The sequence below is a fragment of the Synchiropus splendidus genome, chromosome 4 (assembly GCF_027744825.2).
Source record: "Synchiropus splendidus isolate RoL2022-P1 chromosome 4, RoL_Sspl_1.0, whole genome shotgun sequence".
NCBI classification, from domain to species: domain Eukaryota; kingdom Metazoa; phylum Chordata; class Actinopteri; order Syngnathiformes; family Callionymidae; genus Synchiropus; species Synchiropus splendidus.
This window is the reverse complement of record NC_071337.1, coordinates 23672830-23690635: the sequence shown is the minus strand read 5'-3', so window position 1 is coordinate 23690635 and position 17806 is coordinate 23672830. Positions and strand designations below refer to the sequence as shown.

The 17806-nt window shown below is 40.4% G+C and overlaps 3 protein-coding genes across 3 annotated transcripts in view; all 3 read left to right on the top strand.

Moving 5' to 3' along the window:
• Positions 1 to 561: 561 nt before the first annotated feature.
• Positions 562 to 2926, top strand: c4h11orf98 (chromosome 4 C11orf98 homolog). Its single transcript, XM_053861326.1, has 4 exons — positions 562 to 654; positions 1180 to 1304; positions 2351 to 2448; positions 2546 to 2926. Exons 1-4 carry the CDS (start codon positions 616 to 618, stop codon positions 2665 to 2667), a joined length of 384 nt encoding a protein of 127 aa, XP_053717301.1. The 5' UTR covers positions 562 to 615; the 3' UTR covers positions 2668 to 2926.
• Positions 2927 to 4737: 1811 nt separating this feature from the next.
• On the top strand, positions 4738 to 11559 carry mansc1 (MANSC domain containing 1). Its single transcript, XM_053861325.1, has 5 exons — positions 4738 to 5066; positions 6527 to 6600; positions 7526 to 7834; positions 8201 to 8341; positions 9895 to 11559. Exons 3-5 carry the CDS (start codon positions 7600 to 7602, stop codon positions 10905 to 10907), a joined length of 1389 nt encoding a protein of 462 aa, XP_053717300.1. The 5' UTR covers positions 4738 to 5066; positions 6527 to 6600; positions 7526 to 7599; the 3' UTR covers positions 10908 to 11559.
• A 2913-nt stretch (positions 11560 to 14472) lies between these two features.
• Positions 14473 to 17806, top strand: part of lrp6 (low density lipoprotein receptor-related protein 6) — a 34724-nt gene continuing 31390 nt past the window's right edge. The window contains exon 1 of the mRNA XM_053861322.1: positions 14473 to 14781. Coding sequence (XP_053717297.1) covers positions 14727 to 14781 — 55 coding nt within the window. The 5' untranslated portion in view covers positions 14473 to 14726. The remainder of the gene's footprint in view (positions 14782 to 17806) is intronic.

Genomic DNA, 17806 nt, shown 5'->3' with positions numbered 1-17806 from the left:
AACATGCTCCGTACACAACATATCACAATAAATTAAAAAGAAATAATATTATAAAGTGCAAAAAAGTGATACAAAAGAGTAGTTCAAGTGTGAATGTATATATATATATATATATATATATATATATATATATATATATATATATATATATATATATATATATATATATATATATATATATATATATATATATATATATATATATGGTGGTTGTAATGTGCGTATGGTGGTTGTCTTAGCTGTTCCTAGGACTGCACTCTTCTGGAGTGAGAAGTCTGATGTTTCTCCAGGGATGTGTTGGAGCCACTTCTCCAGTGTGAGTGCTCTGATCACCACAGGCACTACTGTTGCCTTCACCTTCCTTTTTCCTGATGTTCCCATCGCTCGGGATGGCTACATCTATCTCGATGGCTTTCCTCTGCTGCTTATCTTTGTATATGTGTATTGATCCGTGTGCCCATTTGTTATTATATATATATTTTTTCTTTTCTTTTTACAGTATGAACCGGTATGTTGTTTTGACTTTACTCCGTGGGCGATACAAAAGGTGGCAGTAGTGAGCACAAGCCCTAGAGATTTGTGGCGTAGAAGAAGACGCCCATGTGAGTATGAAGCATGTCGCCTCCAGGAGGAAAGATAAACAGACCGAAAACGGTAAAACCATTTTAGTTCAACGTATAACTTAATATTGACATTGACGTTTTGACTCGTATTCTTTGTTTTTGCGAAAATGCGGCCGCGGAAGTAAGTTGACGTCATTGCTTTTCATGAAGTCAACGAATGTCTAATTACAAAAGCGGTTGTGACAAGATCCTGGAATTATATAGTACCCGAAGAGTAAAGTGCATTTTGAGTCATCAAACCGATTGAACTGAATGTCTGACGTACTATAATGGGTAAATGCCATATTGCATCACCTGCTCTTTTGTTTTTTGAGAAATGTTTTGAATCGAACTAAAGTATTCAATACCTGTCATTTAAATTTAGATGAGATTAAATTTGTTTCTAGATCACCCACTCTGCAGTAAAATAGTGTGGACTGTGAATTAAGCCATCAATCTCAAACAGCACAAGCACCAGTCGTCTTCTGTCTCAATTTTGTCTACCTGTACTTGTAAATGTATTGTGTTAGCTGTGGTCCAAAACTGTTCTTTTTCTATCTTTGCTGATCCTCCACAGGAGTTAGGGAAGAACCTATTCAAGCGGAGGCGAATTCAGACCAAAGAAAGGCGTAAGAAACACCGGATTGTCGGAGCTATTGTGGATGAAGGCCTCATTACTGTCCACCACTTAAAAAAAAGAAGGTGAATTAATAGAACTGGATCAGAAGCTGACATAGGTCTTGGACCAATGTGCACAGACTTCAGTAATTTTTGTGCGTATGAGTGACCCACAGAGTAGTGTTTCCTTTTAAAAGTTATAATTTATCTCAGCTCATTTCTATTCCATATATTCAAATTGCTTGATATGGGGCTGTCTATTTTGCTACAGCTATCAATTATATTAGGAGCAGTGTCAATCCAACCAGCTTTCCTTTTACGTGTGCATTGATTTCATTTCTTTAACTTAAACATCTGTATTGGTATTTCTATCCTCCAACACAAGAATGTTTATTCCTAGTCATTCTATTGCCCATCCTGCAGACACGCATACTGTATATTGGTGTTTTTTTAGGAATTGTCTACGGCTCAAAACAAGCAAATTTGTTGATATAAACACATACAAAACTGCATTGAAATCAGCCCCCATCCTGCCATGTGAATGCTCAGTAAACATTGAGTCCTTATCGAGTCATTTAAGCAGAGTATCAAATGACTGACATTTGATACAGCTTTCCCAATCTATCTGCAACACCTGGAAAATCATCTTCTTTCTTTTTTCCAAAAGTGTGGTGCAAGTGCAAGCCCACATAATGTGTGTGTGGTGAGCAGGATCATTCTGAGCCACAACCCTCCATATCCATTGTTCTTATTCTGCTGCCAATGTAAAGAGGTCAATGATATCAGTGTACTGCATGTCAGCATAAATTGCCTTATTCATAGGCAATTTATACTGACAAAAATAGTTTACCTATGTCAGTGTATATTTTATGTTTGGCATGTCCCTGTAAAATGCATGCAGAACTCATATTTTGTGAGGAGGTTTTGTAAAATCTTGGTTCTTCTGAATATTCAATTTGTTTGAGTATCTCCCATAGATGCCCCAACATAGTTTTTTTTATACCTATTCCCGCTTGGTTCAATTCTCGCCCAATAGCCTGAGCCAGAGGATCAATGAAAGAATGAACCAAGAGACAGGGACATTGGTGCAGTGGCTGACTCATCCAACCTTATGTTTTTTTGGGCTTCAGTTCCAGTGCAAGGGCAAACATCACCCTCTCTGGGAAGAAGAAGCGCAAACTGATCAAACAGCTGCAACATATGCACAAAGAAAAGACCTCAATGGAAGGTAACACCCTCAAGCTGAGAATTAACAAGCAGTTGTGCGGTGAACATATGAGTGGGCAGATATGGTTCATAAAGGCTTTTGCTCTGTTCTTGTCTAGTTGCAGCAGATGCTGCACCAAAGAAGAAACAGGTTTCATCTGCTCCTGTAAAGAAGAAGAAAAAGCCAGTCAGGCAGCAGGACGTGGAGATGGAAGATGTGGAGGAACCTACGCAATCTTAAACTGCTGAGGGTCTACAGATTTGGGTCACTTCTAGATTATTTTTATCTTTATTTTCAGTCTTAAATACGTACATATGTAATTGTTCAGCATTCTGTCATGTTTCTATGATTGAGTTTTTGTTGTTACAGTGGGATTTACATACACTCAGTACAGTACAACAATGTGGTGAAATGATGCGCAACCAAAAAAAATAGATCAACTGATACCCATGTGTGTATGTGCCTTCTAATCTCACAATAAATGATGCTCTGGGAGCCACACTGTTCGTTCGAGGGCTTACTGGGTTTCCTGTGACGGTGTTTTTCCTCATCATGTCATCAGTTTTGTAACGCAGTAACATGTTCTAGAAAAATAATAGTGCCTCTGAAAATGCAGCACATGTAAAAGTGCAGAATACTCCAAAATCTTCCTGAGGCACTGCATTCTGCTCTGGCTGCGAGGCTGTTTGCAGTTCCCCCAGGTGGCTGATCTCTGTGGTCGAAAGGTGATGACTCTGGGGACACTGCAGGCAGTGGCTCTTGTTGACTGTGCTGTGTGGAAATTAGATTTTGAACATTGTTCAAACTATGAGTTGTGTAGAATCTTGATGCTGGGATTTCTTTTAAACAATGTCACTGTAACGAAGGGCATTGAGAGTGTAGGTCCTGTAACTGATCCTTCCTCCAGACCAGTGATCTGCTTGCACATGACAGTCCCAATCATTGTTCACCCTGTCTGTAAATGCTCCCTAGTCAGCATTTTGCCAGTGAAAATGTTGTCAATAGATAGCAAAACAACACCAACATCTTAACGATCACACAATGACGTCCAGCCCATTCATGTCTCTCATGGGGTTCAGTCAGGATGGGCTCAATGCATCAACAAAGGGGTCCTGCAGCACAAAAGATGTCTTTGGACGGTGGAGCCAAAATGCTGAATATGGCACTGAACAATGTTGCAGTCTCAGCGGGGGATGGAGACACATGACTGGCCTGATCATTGGAGGTCCCTGGAGGCTCCGGTTTCCTGGAACCTCTGGTGACAACCATGGCATCCCTGGACATCTTCACTCGTGAAAGCACAACAGAGAAATGGGAAATGCTTGGTGTCGACTCTCATTTATACTCTCAGCTAGTTTGCATTATTCATGTAATGTGCATATCTTCCGTTGTTTTCACGCAATAAGTTACATGATATCATCAATGTGTACATAATAGTATTTATGTTGTAAATATGTGTTGCTGTACAGCTGTATGTATATACACATCAGTCCATCAGACCTGGAACCTGCTTCTTATATAGTGTATAATAAATTTGTTGCAGTTAATACATGTCCAAACTCCATCGATGCCTATGACCTCTGACCTCAGATTTAGCAAACTGCATAGGTTTCTGTTTCAGTAGCGTTAATCAACTCAACAATTTCCATTGAAATATGCCGTTAAATTTCGTTAAAGAATATTTTTCAGCGGCTGAACAGTGCATTTTGCCCCATCGGTCTGTGACCGCCACTTTTTGGTCCACGTTTAGTAAAACTAACAGTGAAAACTGGGACCGTAGACGATCCGGAAGTACTGCAGAAGTTGAAGGTAGATTGAGGACAAACTGTCTCTTTCTCTCTCTCTCTCTCTCTCTCTCTCTCTCTCTCTCTCTCTCTCTCTCTTTCGATCAGCTCTGTGGTTGCCGCACTTTGGCTGCTCGGTATATTCCGTAAGTGCTCGGCATCCTCCGTCACGAGCTCGCGTTTCAAAAACATGATCAAAAGTTTTGCATGTATTTCATATTTTTTCACGTGAACGACCCACTGTCTACACGCAGTTTGTGACGTTTTATGTTTGTAAAACGATTCCCATGTAAACATCGATGCGAAGCTATTTGTTCTTATTGTTCCTGCAGTGGCCGTTCAATGATTCATGAACATGCTGCTCACATAAGAGCGACGTGATTTATTTAAAAACGTTTTTTATTTAAAAAAAAAAAAAAAAAAAGATTTTTTTTCAAGGGCAAACAATTTGACGAGACCCTGTGGGGGGTTTCTGTTTTCTGAGCGAGAGCACGTCTTTAGGGGAGTAATGAATCCGGCAGCAGCCTCCTCCCCCTCCGGAGGACAAAGACTAAAATGGGTCAGACTCCATCATGTCAGTGGATCATTGGCAGGAGCAAGATGCTGCTGGTGATTCCACACCAGTCTGATTCCTGAAGCATCAGCATGACGCCGTTCATCCTATCACCTCGGTCCAGTGCTCCATGAACACAAGAGGCCGCTTATTTCAGACGCGTTTGTTGTGGAGGGGGGGATTTGAAGATTCGAGCCATCTTCTCATCTGAGCCCGGGATGGGTGACGCTTCCTTTTCTCCAGCAGCTGATGTGATTCCACCGCTTCCTTTGAGCGATGCTACACTCTCGATGAAGCCCCAGGTAACGTCGGAGTTGTTATACAATCCATATTCCAGGTCACTGGTGCCTGTGAGAGCAGAGCCATGAAGGCGCGCGGAAGGAAATAATTGGCTTCGAACGTGTTATTTAAGCGATTTACTGCCACATTTGCTTCATCTTTACGCGCCTCAGAACAAACACACTCCAGTTTAGATTTCGGTCGGGGAACTGTTGCTAAGTTCTTCTTAGCTTCACATGCTAACGAGCAAAGCCCATGGTTTAAGATGGCTTTGACTCAGAAAACCGTCGATCTTTTGCTGTCGGTGATGCCATGTTGCTCCTGTCGCGCTGCCTCGCTCGTCCGAGATCCGAACGGTGACGTCATTATTACCCAGGTAAACTTAGACCTTCATTTCCACACCGATGTGCTCATTTAGCGAGAGACTAAACCAGACAGTGGTCCACCTTTTAACTGGACACAGTGACCCAGACCGAGCACAACATGTTACTTCATTCATCCATTTGTTAGAGAAGTGTGTGTGCTGGGTAAAAGAAGACGACCATGAGGGTCATGGATGTGGGAATGGAGGACACGAAAAGGATTGGCATGACATGACGGGTGATCAAGATTATACCTACTTATCAGTTGGTATACAGTATACTTAAAAAAAAAACACGCTGTGGAGGAAGTTAAATTGCAGTAGCCTATTTTAATATACAGTTCCATAAGCTCTTCAGACCCAAGGGTTCATTGATCTTTTGCTACCTGGGATGGGAATTACCTGGAATTACTTTGGAATTACCAAAGTGTAGGAATTACCAAGCAATGACTAAACCTTGTCAAGTTTAGTCATTGTTTGTGGACAGTTATTAGTAAATCCTGTTCTTAATACTAATGCTACTATTGCTTACATAGGTCAGATTCTCTTTATTGAGCATATTGTATATACACTGGATTCATTCTCAAGGTCTGAATATAGTTGTTTTTGCGCAAGTCTTATGTGTTTGTATGCACCTGCATTCCGTCTTTTTTCCTCACTGAAATGACTGTAATGTTGCTTGTTCACTGCAAGTGTCCTAAATTGTGGTTAATAGATTTACACATTTAAAAAACACAAAAAAGTACCATGGTGCAGAATGGAAAAAATATAATCTTGACATATACGGGTCTATTTTTTTCCTGTTATGGAGGCAGCGCTATCAGTAGAGGAATCAGGCTCAGGCCCTCAGAACTGTTGTAGTATGAAGGATTCCTGCTGTGAAGTCCCCATCATTTCAGGTGTTACATGCAGAAAGTGTTCACTGTGAGCAAATTGTTTTTGTTTACAATCTCATTTTCTCAAAAGGGTAAATATGGGACAAAACACAAATATCCTCCCTTCCCTGTGAGCGTTACCCCACCTATATACTTGACCAAAGAGCTAACTCACCAGACTGATAGCAGGTCAGATAGTTGCAGCTGAGAACAGATAAGATGAACCACTTCTTGCTCGCTCTTACAGGAGACCGACTAAAGTCTGCCGACCCTTCAGAGAAGTTGAGTGTCTCATGGAGGACAGTTTGCTGTGTCGACTTGGTGAGTTCTTTTCTTCACCTCCCCTTCAGCTTCAGAAGGCATTTAAGAGAATTATCTGTTTATACAAGCGGAATACTGTCCAAAAGTAAGGAAAAGTCTGAATAGGAGAGTTGAACACCAACAAGAACGACTTGAGAGAGTAGTGTTTTTTTCCCTGCAAAAGTGCAGAGTCATGGCTGACTATTAAAAGATTTGGACTTTAAAGGCTGAGAATTTTTAGATTTCTATTTTAGTGCTGCAGATCTGCTTCTAATTTGGTTTGGCTTTCTTCTTTGGTGGGCTGCAACACATCTGGGGCTCTAGTTCCTCGTCACGCAGTAGAGCCTGTCACTGAGGAGGTGTGAAGTCGATCTTCAAACACTTTCCACACGTCCACATGGAACTGAGATTGACTGATGACGATTGTGGAAACTTGGAGGCATAAAGGGATAGTTTTTTGGAACCATCCAAGAAAAACAAGTTGTTGAGGGTATCATTTGATTGGTCCCTACGTGGCATAGAAAATTTGACTTGTGAGATCAACATTCCTTTTGCTATATGAGAGTGTGTTCCCAGTGTTGTCATGGTTAAAAAGCCAGTTACAAGTTATGAGAAGTAAAACATAGATGGCATGTACTCACCTAACAGAGTAATTCCTTTCTTTTGATTGATATATGAACATACCTTATTTTTTCATGTCACCGACTTGATAACATCACATCTACAGTACGCAGAACCTGTATTGTAACAAACACCCATTGTATAGTGGGATTGGACGTGATTGAGTAAAAAGTGCCCTCTGTCCTTTCTTAGGAGTTTCGCTGTATTATGTATAAGTACTGTACAAAGTAATTGCGCAAGTATATAACGTACATAAGTATATAATGTCACTGTTCAAGGAACAACTGAGATGGACAAGTTAACAAGACCCCTCTGTGTCTCACAGCTCCATCGTGAATCTCTACTTTACCTTCTTGGACTCTGAGGTGTTTTCCGACCACCAGTTAATCATCCACCACCATGACCCCCTTTGTGTCCTCACCTCCATCACGGATCCTCAGACTACTACTCACTGCCTGCTTACTGGCACTTGCTGCAGCATTAGAACCAGAGACATGTTTCTCTAGGCAGCACCGGGAAGCTATCGTCAACGTCAGGCTGGCGCTCAGCAAGCCAGGGACCGCCATGGATGCACGGGTGGTCCAGTCAGAGCGAGACTGTGTTTTGGCCTGCTGCTCAGAGGAGGTCAAACCAGGTGAGGCATGCTGAGATCAGTCCTGAACTGGGGAGTTTGTATGGTATATGTATATATTGTGGAAGATTAAATGTAAAATATAAATGTATTGAAAGATGGAAAAATGCAAAATCTGAATATATATATATATATTCAGATTTTGCATTTTGCGATTCATTGCTGATATTTCTGAGAGTGGACTCTATTCCATATAGCTATTTTATGTTTTAAACGTTCTCATTTGTTGACTCATCGAGTGATGACGTGGAAGAAATTTGACAGAACATCAGCCATAAATGGATGGCAGGGTTGCGTAATCATGCTTGATAAGATAAAAAGACGATCATGACGATAATTGTAGAAACTGACTATGTTGTCGTTCACCAGGGTCCAAGTGCAATATGGCAGTATTTAACGGCAACAAAGAGGCCGGCGATGACAACTGCTTCCTGTTTCACTGCCACACTGAACAGGACTGTCCACTGATGAAGGCTGAGAGTGGCATAAACACCAACGACATTTACAAAGGTAAACGCATAGATGATGGATAAGTCATGGCACATTTGTGTCAAATGTATTGTCAGTCTTGCCGCTAACCATATGTGGTGTGCTGTGGTGGAATGAAAGGCCATTCAGTTGAAAGGAGGATTCTTTTCATCTTTTTGACTTTGAAGGTCTTTTCATTTTTGCATTGTACTTGTGCAAAGTCTTTTCAATTTCAATTGTCCTCAGTTTATCTCTTTCGGTTACGTTAGAAGACAATTTTCATTTTCTAGCTTCAGATGGCGTTTTGCCTCTTGTCAAATTTTTCATTTATGACCAAAACTAATTCCTTGTCTTCTTTGGATGCAGGTACAACAGAAAACAAAACCTTCCGAGTCTTATTGAATCATCAAAGATTCAAATATTTTGAGTGGACACATTCACTATGACAATATTTTCCTTTAACCAAATGTGCAAGCTGTCCATTTAGTTGTTAGCTGTTTCAGATTCATTTTCTTAAGCTAAAAACTGTAGCAGTTACCCATTAATAAACAAGCAGAATTTGACCGCACCATTGTTTGGAATGTTCGGTCCAGAACAGCCATTTAAAACGAGTGCAAATAAAGGGAAGAAAACAGCAAACATTTTTTGCTGATGATGTTTTGGTGTACCTGACAAGTACACAAAATTTTCTTTAAAAAAACAACCAAAAAAACAACCAAATTCTCCTGAAAAGATTGTCAGAATTTGAATTGAAATTAGTAAAATATTCCGCTACGAATAACTTTCCCATTAACTATGACAATGACTGAAATGTGAATCAAGTTCAGCTCTTGGGGATTCACATCTCAAAAACATTTATTGAAACTTAAATAAATGTTATTTAACTTATTTATTTAATGTTATTTATTTGCGTTTACCCAAGAATCAGAATATAAAAAGAGGTATGGCACTGCTGTGGTTTTGATATTATTACATTTCAGCACAGTTAAGTTTGGTTTGTCTGTGTGCTCAGGAATACAAAGTTCAATTCAAAGAGTAAAACAGTAAAATACTTTTCAATACATTCCAAATCTGATTGGTTAACGCAACAACATGGAATGGGCTTCATCAGATCTGACTTCCTATTGCACCTTTGTCCAACTGCATGGCGTGTATGTATATATTAAAAAGCTATATTGAGAATAAACTATTGCTAAAAGCAAAGGGGGGAAAGAGGGGAGCATGAATATATGATAGAAATGTCAGGAATTGTGAAATATAGTTGGAGCTAAGGTCAATGTTTGGAGGGAGTTTTATTGCTAAAAAAACAAAAAACAAAACGACAACTATGTTTTATGTCACCACATCTAAGAAGTCACTACAATAGTACCATCACCTTCTGGAGACAATGTGGCGTCTCAGCCATGTATCACAGAAACATATTGTGGTCATGCACCACAGTAGTTCCTCTTTGGAAGGAGGCTCATGGGATTTTGGTGCAGCATTAACTGCAACAAGCAATATTTCCTACTGAATGCATTTTTTATCTTTGAGTAAAATATTGTATGGTGACTCAAGCTTTTTGCTTCATATTTATTTGATCTTTTCTCCCGCAGGCTTACTCCATCCCACCACTCTGAGACCTGTTACCACGACAACTACCACCACAACACCTGCACCTCCTCCTCCTACAACCACTCAACCCACCACCACCACCACAACAACAACCACAACAACTACAACAACCACAACCACAGCAAAGCCAAAAGTGAAAACTGTGCCCCCCACCACGATCATGCCAACATCGACCACAACAACAGCAGCAGCTTCAACAGTACACCTCACACTAGTGGAAACCACTGACCCCTTCCCCGCCTCTTCCTCCCCACCACCTCCTCAACCCCCTATCATCATTGCCACCATGCCTCCAGTGACTTCAGCGCCCAAAACGACAACAAGAATGACGACAGTGAGGACAACTTCCACCGCAACTCGGAAGCCAAATAAAATGAGCAAAAAGTTAAACAAAGGCCGAAAAGGAAAAGTTCACACCGTCGACATCAGCCAGCCGGTCCAGGGCTCTGTGACATCCCTTCCAGTTGTCACAACTGTCAGTAAAGCTACGACAAAGAGAACTACCACTCCCTATCCAACGACGTTAGCCCCCACGACTACCACTACTGTTGCTGCTACAACTACTGCTGCTACTACTACTACTACGACAATGACAACTACCACCCCTACACCTACTACCACAACCCCTCTGACAACTACTCAAAAAGCAACTACTACCACAACTCCTCCTACAACTACTACTCAAAAAGCAACTACCACTACCACCACAACTGTAGCTCCCACTACTTCTACTACCACCACTGCAAAGACAAGCCTTGTCATTGTTCCCAAAGGTGCAGTCCTCTCAGATAATGCCCTCCAGAACCCGTCCGTCACTCATGGTAAGGCAATAGCAGCGCGCGGGGCACTGAAAAGTGGAGTCGTGGCGTTTATGGTCTTGGGCCTCGCCGTGCTCACCATGGCACTCGCAGTGGGTGGCCGAAAAGCAATGGAGTCCTTTGACCGACGGCATTACACAAGACTAGAGCTTAATGATCTACACTATGAGGTGTAATGCAACACAACGTGTGGACAGCGATGTGACATTAAGCTCTCTACAGCACAAAGTTGCTTCATAATTGAATGTTGACGTCATGGCTGAAGGGTCATTCCTTTCCTTTGCGTTCACATTTCACCGCACATTTGTTTTCTTTGTAGGTCAGAGCCTCCACTTTTACAATTATGTTTGACTGTCTGTGTGACAAGCATTACTTTTTTGTCATGGCCTAGAGATAGAGACCACAATTACACGATTGGATCACACTTCTTTTGTTCACTTTGAAGGGAAGATTTCATAGCATACTTGTTTTCACATTACTAGCCTCAGTTGACTCTTCAATCGATGGTATAGCATACTGCGAAAGTATGGTATTCTGTTGCGGGTTTTTCAGACCAACACCTTCCTATTCATTTTCAGGTTAAGATGCCATTTAAATGAGAAATGTCTCACCTATCATATGTTTCATACACATTCCTCAAGCTAGGGCTAATTTTACTAAAGCTTATGGCAACAACTCAGCTTTAATTAGCATGGCTATGCTAAGTTAATGCAGGCAGTGGGTTTTGTAAGGCTTCCAATGGGACACTAGGTTGATTTCAAGACACATATTCTTGTAATCCTGTGCTTTATTGTACCCCTTTCAGTGGTTGAGCAGAACTGGGTTTTGTCAGTATTGCTGCTGTGAACCATGATGAAGCTGTGTATTTCACTTCCTAACTGAGTTTTGTAAAGCAACACACACCACAGGTCAGGCATTCGATCTAAGACCATCTTTGCAAACATAGGGTTCTCTTGGCTTTATGGCTGGATTGGCTTTTTCACAAAAATTGAAAATGTATTCATTCAATTTCAGACGCTTTATCCACATTACGATGTCACCGGGAGCTGGAGCTCATCACAGCCTCTTGGGACGACAGACTAGAAAAGCAGGCACAGGTCGCCCAAGGAGGACAGAAAACACTCACACCTGATGACAATTTAGACTTGTTGAAACATTCCAGCCAAATTCCTCACTTTAACAGCTCACTGTCATTGGTGTGATGTTGATGATCAATCCACCACATTCTGAATGTGACATATCACTCACTTTTCAGTGAAAAGGTTGAGGCTTTTTCAGCAAACTAGCTTTTCCACCACACAGCATGTCTGCCCATCCAGGCTTGTGTTGTTCATGAGCTTATGCAGAACAATACATGAACCTGTGGCCAATGCTTTAACACCACACTTGCCAGGTAAACTTCTTTCTAAACTCTTTCTAAGTCAAATAGCATTAAAACATGCTGAAGTTGTATTTGTCAATGACCTTATTAAATTGTCACGGCATCAGACATTCATGTGTTTATGCCTCATAAACAGATCAAAATTATTCCATGCGTGGTTAGGTAGACCAAAGGTGGCAATATGGAAAACAGAAGAAGTGAAATGTCTTTATCGCGTCCCTAAGTTACTTTGTGGAGATGTGTTCATCAACTTTTGTGAATGACAGTACAGTAGAGCTGGGCTACTTTTCATCCAGATTGTTCGGGAGACAAAGCTGTAGACTATAATAGCCTATAGATTGTTGACCCACATTTGGTACCAAATGTAACAGAATGTGACACCAACTGCAGCTGAGCCAGCGTTTTGGGATATTGGGGTGTGAAAAGTAAAAATTGTGTTTGGTTTTCGACTTATTGGAATGTTTTTTGGTGACCTATGAAATATGACATTGATTGTGATCATATATTATTCTTGCTTTGCTGTTTAATTTTTTACATTTATTTGTCAGTTTTTTCCGTCTAATATTTTCTTTCAGCAGGTTCAAATTTGACTTGTTATTTGTTGGAGATCAATGGCCTTTCCACACCATTCTTGGTGTGGCAAAGGAACACAAACAAGGAAGAGCAATATTTTTATTCCCTGAATCTCAGGAAGGCGGTCGCTGTGGGGCTGAACTCTTTGTGAATACACTTGCATGTCTTTTTACCTTCACCTGCTGCAGCCACATGAGCCTGCAACTGCTTCTTCAATCACGGTCTGGATGTGGAACACGAAGGCACTGTGTTGTTTTGTACTTTCAGCTCACACGAGGACGGAAATGTAAACAATGGATGCAACTCTGCGAATCGATGCACTACTGTAAACTGTGTATTTTGATAATAACTATCGGCTTCTTTTTAGATTGTTTTTTTCCACGGTAAGCACTATTTTGTAAGCGGCCGTTAGCTGCTGCAGCGTCTGTTCACCAGCAGGCGGCAGCAGCAGCCCGATGAAACTGCACTGTTTGAACCACCTGTTTTGATTTTAGACGCAACTATATCGATAGTCATTGTTTGGTCTTGTTTTGTGAAGTGCTGCTTTTGCATAATTTGGGAAATTGATGTTTAGTTCTTGTAAGGAATAAAGGTGTAATTTTTGACCGTGGTACCGGGGTTTTTTTTTCAGTCACGTGACTAACATCTCAACTCTTCAACTGTGATAAGTTGGACTGTTTTGGTATCATGACTGAGTGAATGTCAGGGCGAGGTTGGTTTTAGATGAAGATATTTAACACTTAAATGACTTCGTCCTGAGCCCTTGGTCCTCAGACGGAGAACTGAAGTCAGATAGCTCATGAAGTTTTGTCCTCTTATTTATGAGTCGTTTAAATCATTTTTCCACACCCGGCCACAACTATTGCAGTGTACATTTGTACATCAATGGCCTTTCCACTGCAGTCTTTGTATGGCAAAGGAACAAAAAACAGGCAGAGCAATATTTTTATTCCCCGAATCTCAGGAAGCGTCTGAGCTGTGGGATATTTAATAATTAACTGAATAAAGATCGTCGTCCTGAATCCATGGTTCTCAGACGTTATAGCAATGTTCATTTGTCTCAGTGTGGTCAGTGTGGGCTCTTAAAAAATAAATAATTAAAAAGATGAAATATAAATATGACCAAGGAATAACTAAAATAAATAAAACATTTTATTTAAAGTATTTTTTTTTAATTATATACTATGAATCACTGTCATTCATTGATTCATAGTAATCTCTCTGGATGTCATAGTCGAGGTCCACAGGTCCATAGAGGAACTGTAGAAAGAAATTTGCAAAGTAATAGTTGCCAAAGGATGAAAATAGCACATTTAAAGGCTGGATATTAATATTCATAATTCCGCTGAGAGCAGCTTGTAACTTTCCATTGGTCTGTTTTGTTTTAGTCTGCTATTGTTTTTAAGTTGTACTTCAGTGCGTAGAAAGGCGCCTTTAAATAGATGCATTATAATAATAATAATAATAAGAAGAAGAAGAAGAATGATGATTATTATTATTAGTAGTAGTAGTTTATGGAAAAATAAACCTGACATAAAAGCTGTTGCATTTATTTCCATTTCCATTTTTTCACATTCATATTTTCACAGAAAATAACGTTTTATTCGTTATTACTCCTTTATTTGAGGACTTACGATGTATGCTCATTTTTGTGTATCTGAATTGGAGGGCAGTCGCTTGTTTTCCCTCTTGTAACATTATCTTTGGCTTGAGAGCATGAAATCAGTCCAACAATAGTTGAGCGGAGTGGCGGGGGAGGAGAAGGGGGAGAGGCGGGGGGCGGTTGGGAAGCAGCTTCCTCACAGCGGAAGGAGACGACGGAGCCCCTGCAGGACAATGTGAGATACCGAGAGTGGATTCAGCCCAGCTAGCGAGACTCCGACCAGTCATGATGAAAGTTGGAATATTTTAGCTCGCATCTGTGTTTATTTCGCAACACTGGTGACGTCGGGATTCAGTATATAGGTCCGAGGAAGCGGCGCCTGCAATGGGAAGTCCGCGCTGAGGAGAAGCGGCGGCAGGGCCGAGAAACGGGAGAAAGATGGGTGTCGTGCTACGGACTCTGTTGTTGTGTAGTTTTTGCTCGCTCATAACAGGTAAGTTGAGTCTTTATTCTTCGGTATTCCAACACCTTTCGCTCATGGTTGCTGTTAGGGAGTGTGAAAGTGGCGCTGCGTGTCTGAAGAGCGGCTTTAATCGGGAATTATTGCGGTTGTTTTCGGGGCCAGGCCCGCTGGGATCTGGTTTCTCTCCTAGCGAGGCTAGCGTTAGCCTGGTGCTGTCGGACGGAGCGGAATGGAGCCACAAACACTACGTGTTAGCTCGGTACAACTATTCAAATCCCACTTTTGCGCCAATGGCTCCATACTTTACAACAGCGCGGACGTTTTCATGCCTTTGGGAGAGTACAAGTGGCTTCATCTCGCTGTGCTGCTGTTTTTGAAAGGTTGTGGAGTTAGCACAACAAGTCCTGCAGTTAGCTCTGGCTAATGAAGCGACCGTGTTGGATATTGAATTACCTGACAAGTCCACGGGATTTCTTCAACTTCAGCCTTTTTGTGGTGCGAAGTCGTCGCTTTCCCTTTTAAACTGGGCTGGAAAGAAAGTGACTTTGATTGCAAGTTACTTTATTCTGACTGAAAGTGGTTTCATTCATTAATCAGATATGACAAATAAAGCAGCATTTTGTGATAAGGTCAATTGTAAATCCATGTAAAGTGGTCGTTTGCAAGTAGCAATAGCCCAGTGTTAATATATGACTACTACTTTTTAACATACATCCCTTTAAAGGTTGGTAATTTGGTCATGCAACGGTTATTTACGTGTAATAATCAAAACATTCGTGTACGAAATCCTTTAAAGGATTGAAAATGACAAGTATGGATTAGAGTGTAGTGTGCCCCATTATTTGTATAATAATTTTCACATTGGTGTTTTAAGGTTGATTAAAACTGACAAGATTTGTAATATCTAGATTGTATAACCTCCAAAAATACAAAGAAAAAATAGAATTGTGCGAAACCCCATTTCAGAAAGAAACTGTTTTTTTAAAAGAAATTTAGCACTTACTCAGTTGCAGTTAAATGTACTTTCAGTCTTCAGTCGTTCTTTAAATAAAAACACAAACAGATGAGCAATTATCTGAAATTATAGTCATTAAAATTCCTCTTTTTGGTTTACTGATTGTCAATCAAAGCTGTTACATGCAAAAATGTCATTTTCTAGCCTTATTGTTTGGAATGACAAAAAATGCACACTTGTTTAAATTCAAATTATATGAACCTGATTGTATTAATTAATGTATTTATTCTTCACTTAAAGTTTCATCATTTTATGGTATCGTTGCAATGTCCGTGGAATGTTCCAATGTTAACCTTTTTGGTTTATATATTACCTTGGATATGTAGTTTCTCCCCTTCATTTTTATGAAACTTGTTGAATATGGTACTGGAAGTGTTGGAAACAATTATTTTTACTTGACTGATTTGGGTGTCCTGAAAGATAGATATGATTTAAAATATATAAATGTCATCATTATGATCAATATTATAGGAACTGAGACAACCAGTGCTTTACGTATAACAACGTCTTTTATTTAACGATTTTGTGACTGGTGCTGCAGCAGCCTCACTGTCCAGCTTTTTTGAAGTCTGTTGCTTATTTATTCTCATCAATGAGCTACCTGTAGTTTTAGTACTCAACTTATTTTCCACTTCACATTCCCATCACAAACTTGTCTCTCAGTGACGTTGAAGTTAGGTGGTTGTCTTGTCTCATGAGCCCCGTGTTTCATGCACTCTACACCCCTTGACCCCCATAATGGGTAATACCACACCGATGGACACGCTAAACATCTGCAGTTTTACTGGTCTGTTTGTTGAACAAAAACAACAACTGTGTGCTACACAAATGTGTGTATAAAGAATATGCAATTGCAAGGAAGCTTCTGGTCTCTGTTTCGCCTTGGTAATCTAAAAATCTCAAGTACACTATCGGTCCCTCGCCATTCATTATTTTAGATGCATGAACACTATATTCAAATGAATTATGGTTTTAAATGAAAATTTGTATGTTGACATCGACTGTTTATTGAGACTAAGTGCAAAGTGTGTTTACAACACCGTTGTCAACTCTGCATCTGGAAAAATGTTGGTTTGCGATGGTTCTTGTTTCAAAGGAGGAGAAATAGTGACAGAGTGACAAAGATGCAGCAAGTGGCCTGGACAGCAGCCACAAGGCACCCGAACATCACCCTACAATGCAATTAGTCAACACCTTGGTGTGTTCACTGTATTTTTAGAGAGGAAAGTTTAGATAGACAAGATCCGAATCAATGCCGGTGTCATGCTGTTTCATAAGTAACGTGTAGCAATGCCCCTCGTGTTAAGATTAGCTGGTAACAAGGTAGCTCCCTCTTAATTTGAGTTTATTGATGCCGATTCATGACACTTCTTACTATACACGTAATGCCGCTGCCTCTCACATCTGCTAAGATAACGGCATTGTAGTTTGTCTACCTTCAAACATCATAGATTAGAATTTGGTGTTTATTATATGTTTTTTTTAAATCACTTGCGGTCCCGACATGCTTTGATCAAATGAGTAATGATGCATAAATGCATTATGCTCCTTCACTATTAGTGTCACGTAGGGCAGCTTGTCCCGGTATGGTCCGTCTTCTGTGTCTTTTTATCCTTTCATAGATCTCGCAGCACCAAAGTAGACGGTGAATGCATACAAAGTCTGTTTACTGTAAACTTGCCGAACTCAGGCCACAATTCATTGCGAAACCATATGGTCTTTGGCGCTGTATGAGGTTGGCAGCTCGGGTTGTGTATGTTTGTGGTGTTAGAGTGGGGATTGACGGATCTCTAGATGAGCACGGACGGCGAAATAAAGGTTTGTGTGTGAGTGACCATACTTGTAAAAATGAATTCAGACTGTTATAAGACCCTTTTGGATACAGTATCATAAATTGACAAACCTTCCATCACTGACCATAGAGCACCACATCAGAAGACTTGACTTGTCTGATTTTGGTTTTAAAAAATATCGAAGTTGTCCGTGTAATACATTTTTGCCTGACATATTAGGACTTTTATTTGTAATATTTCAAGAATC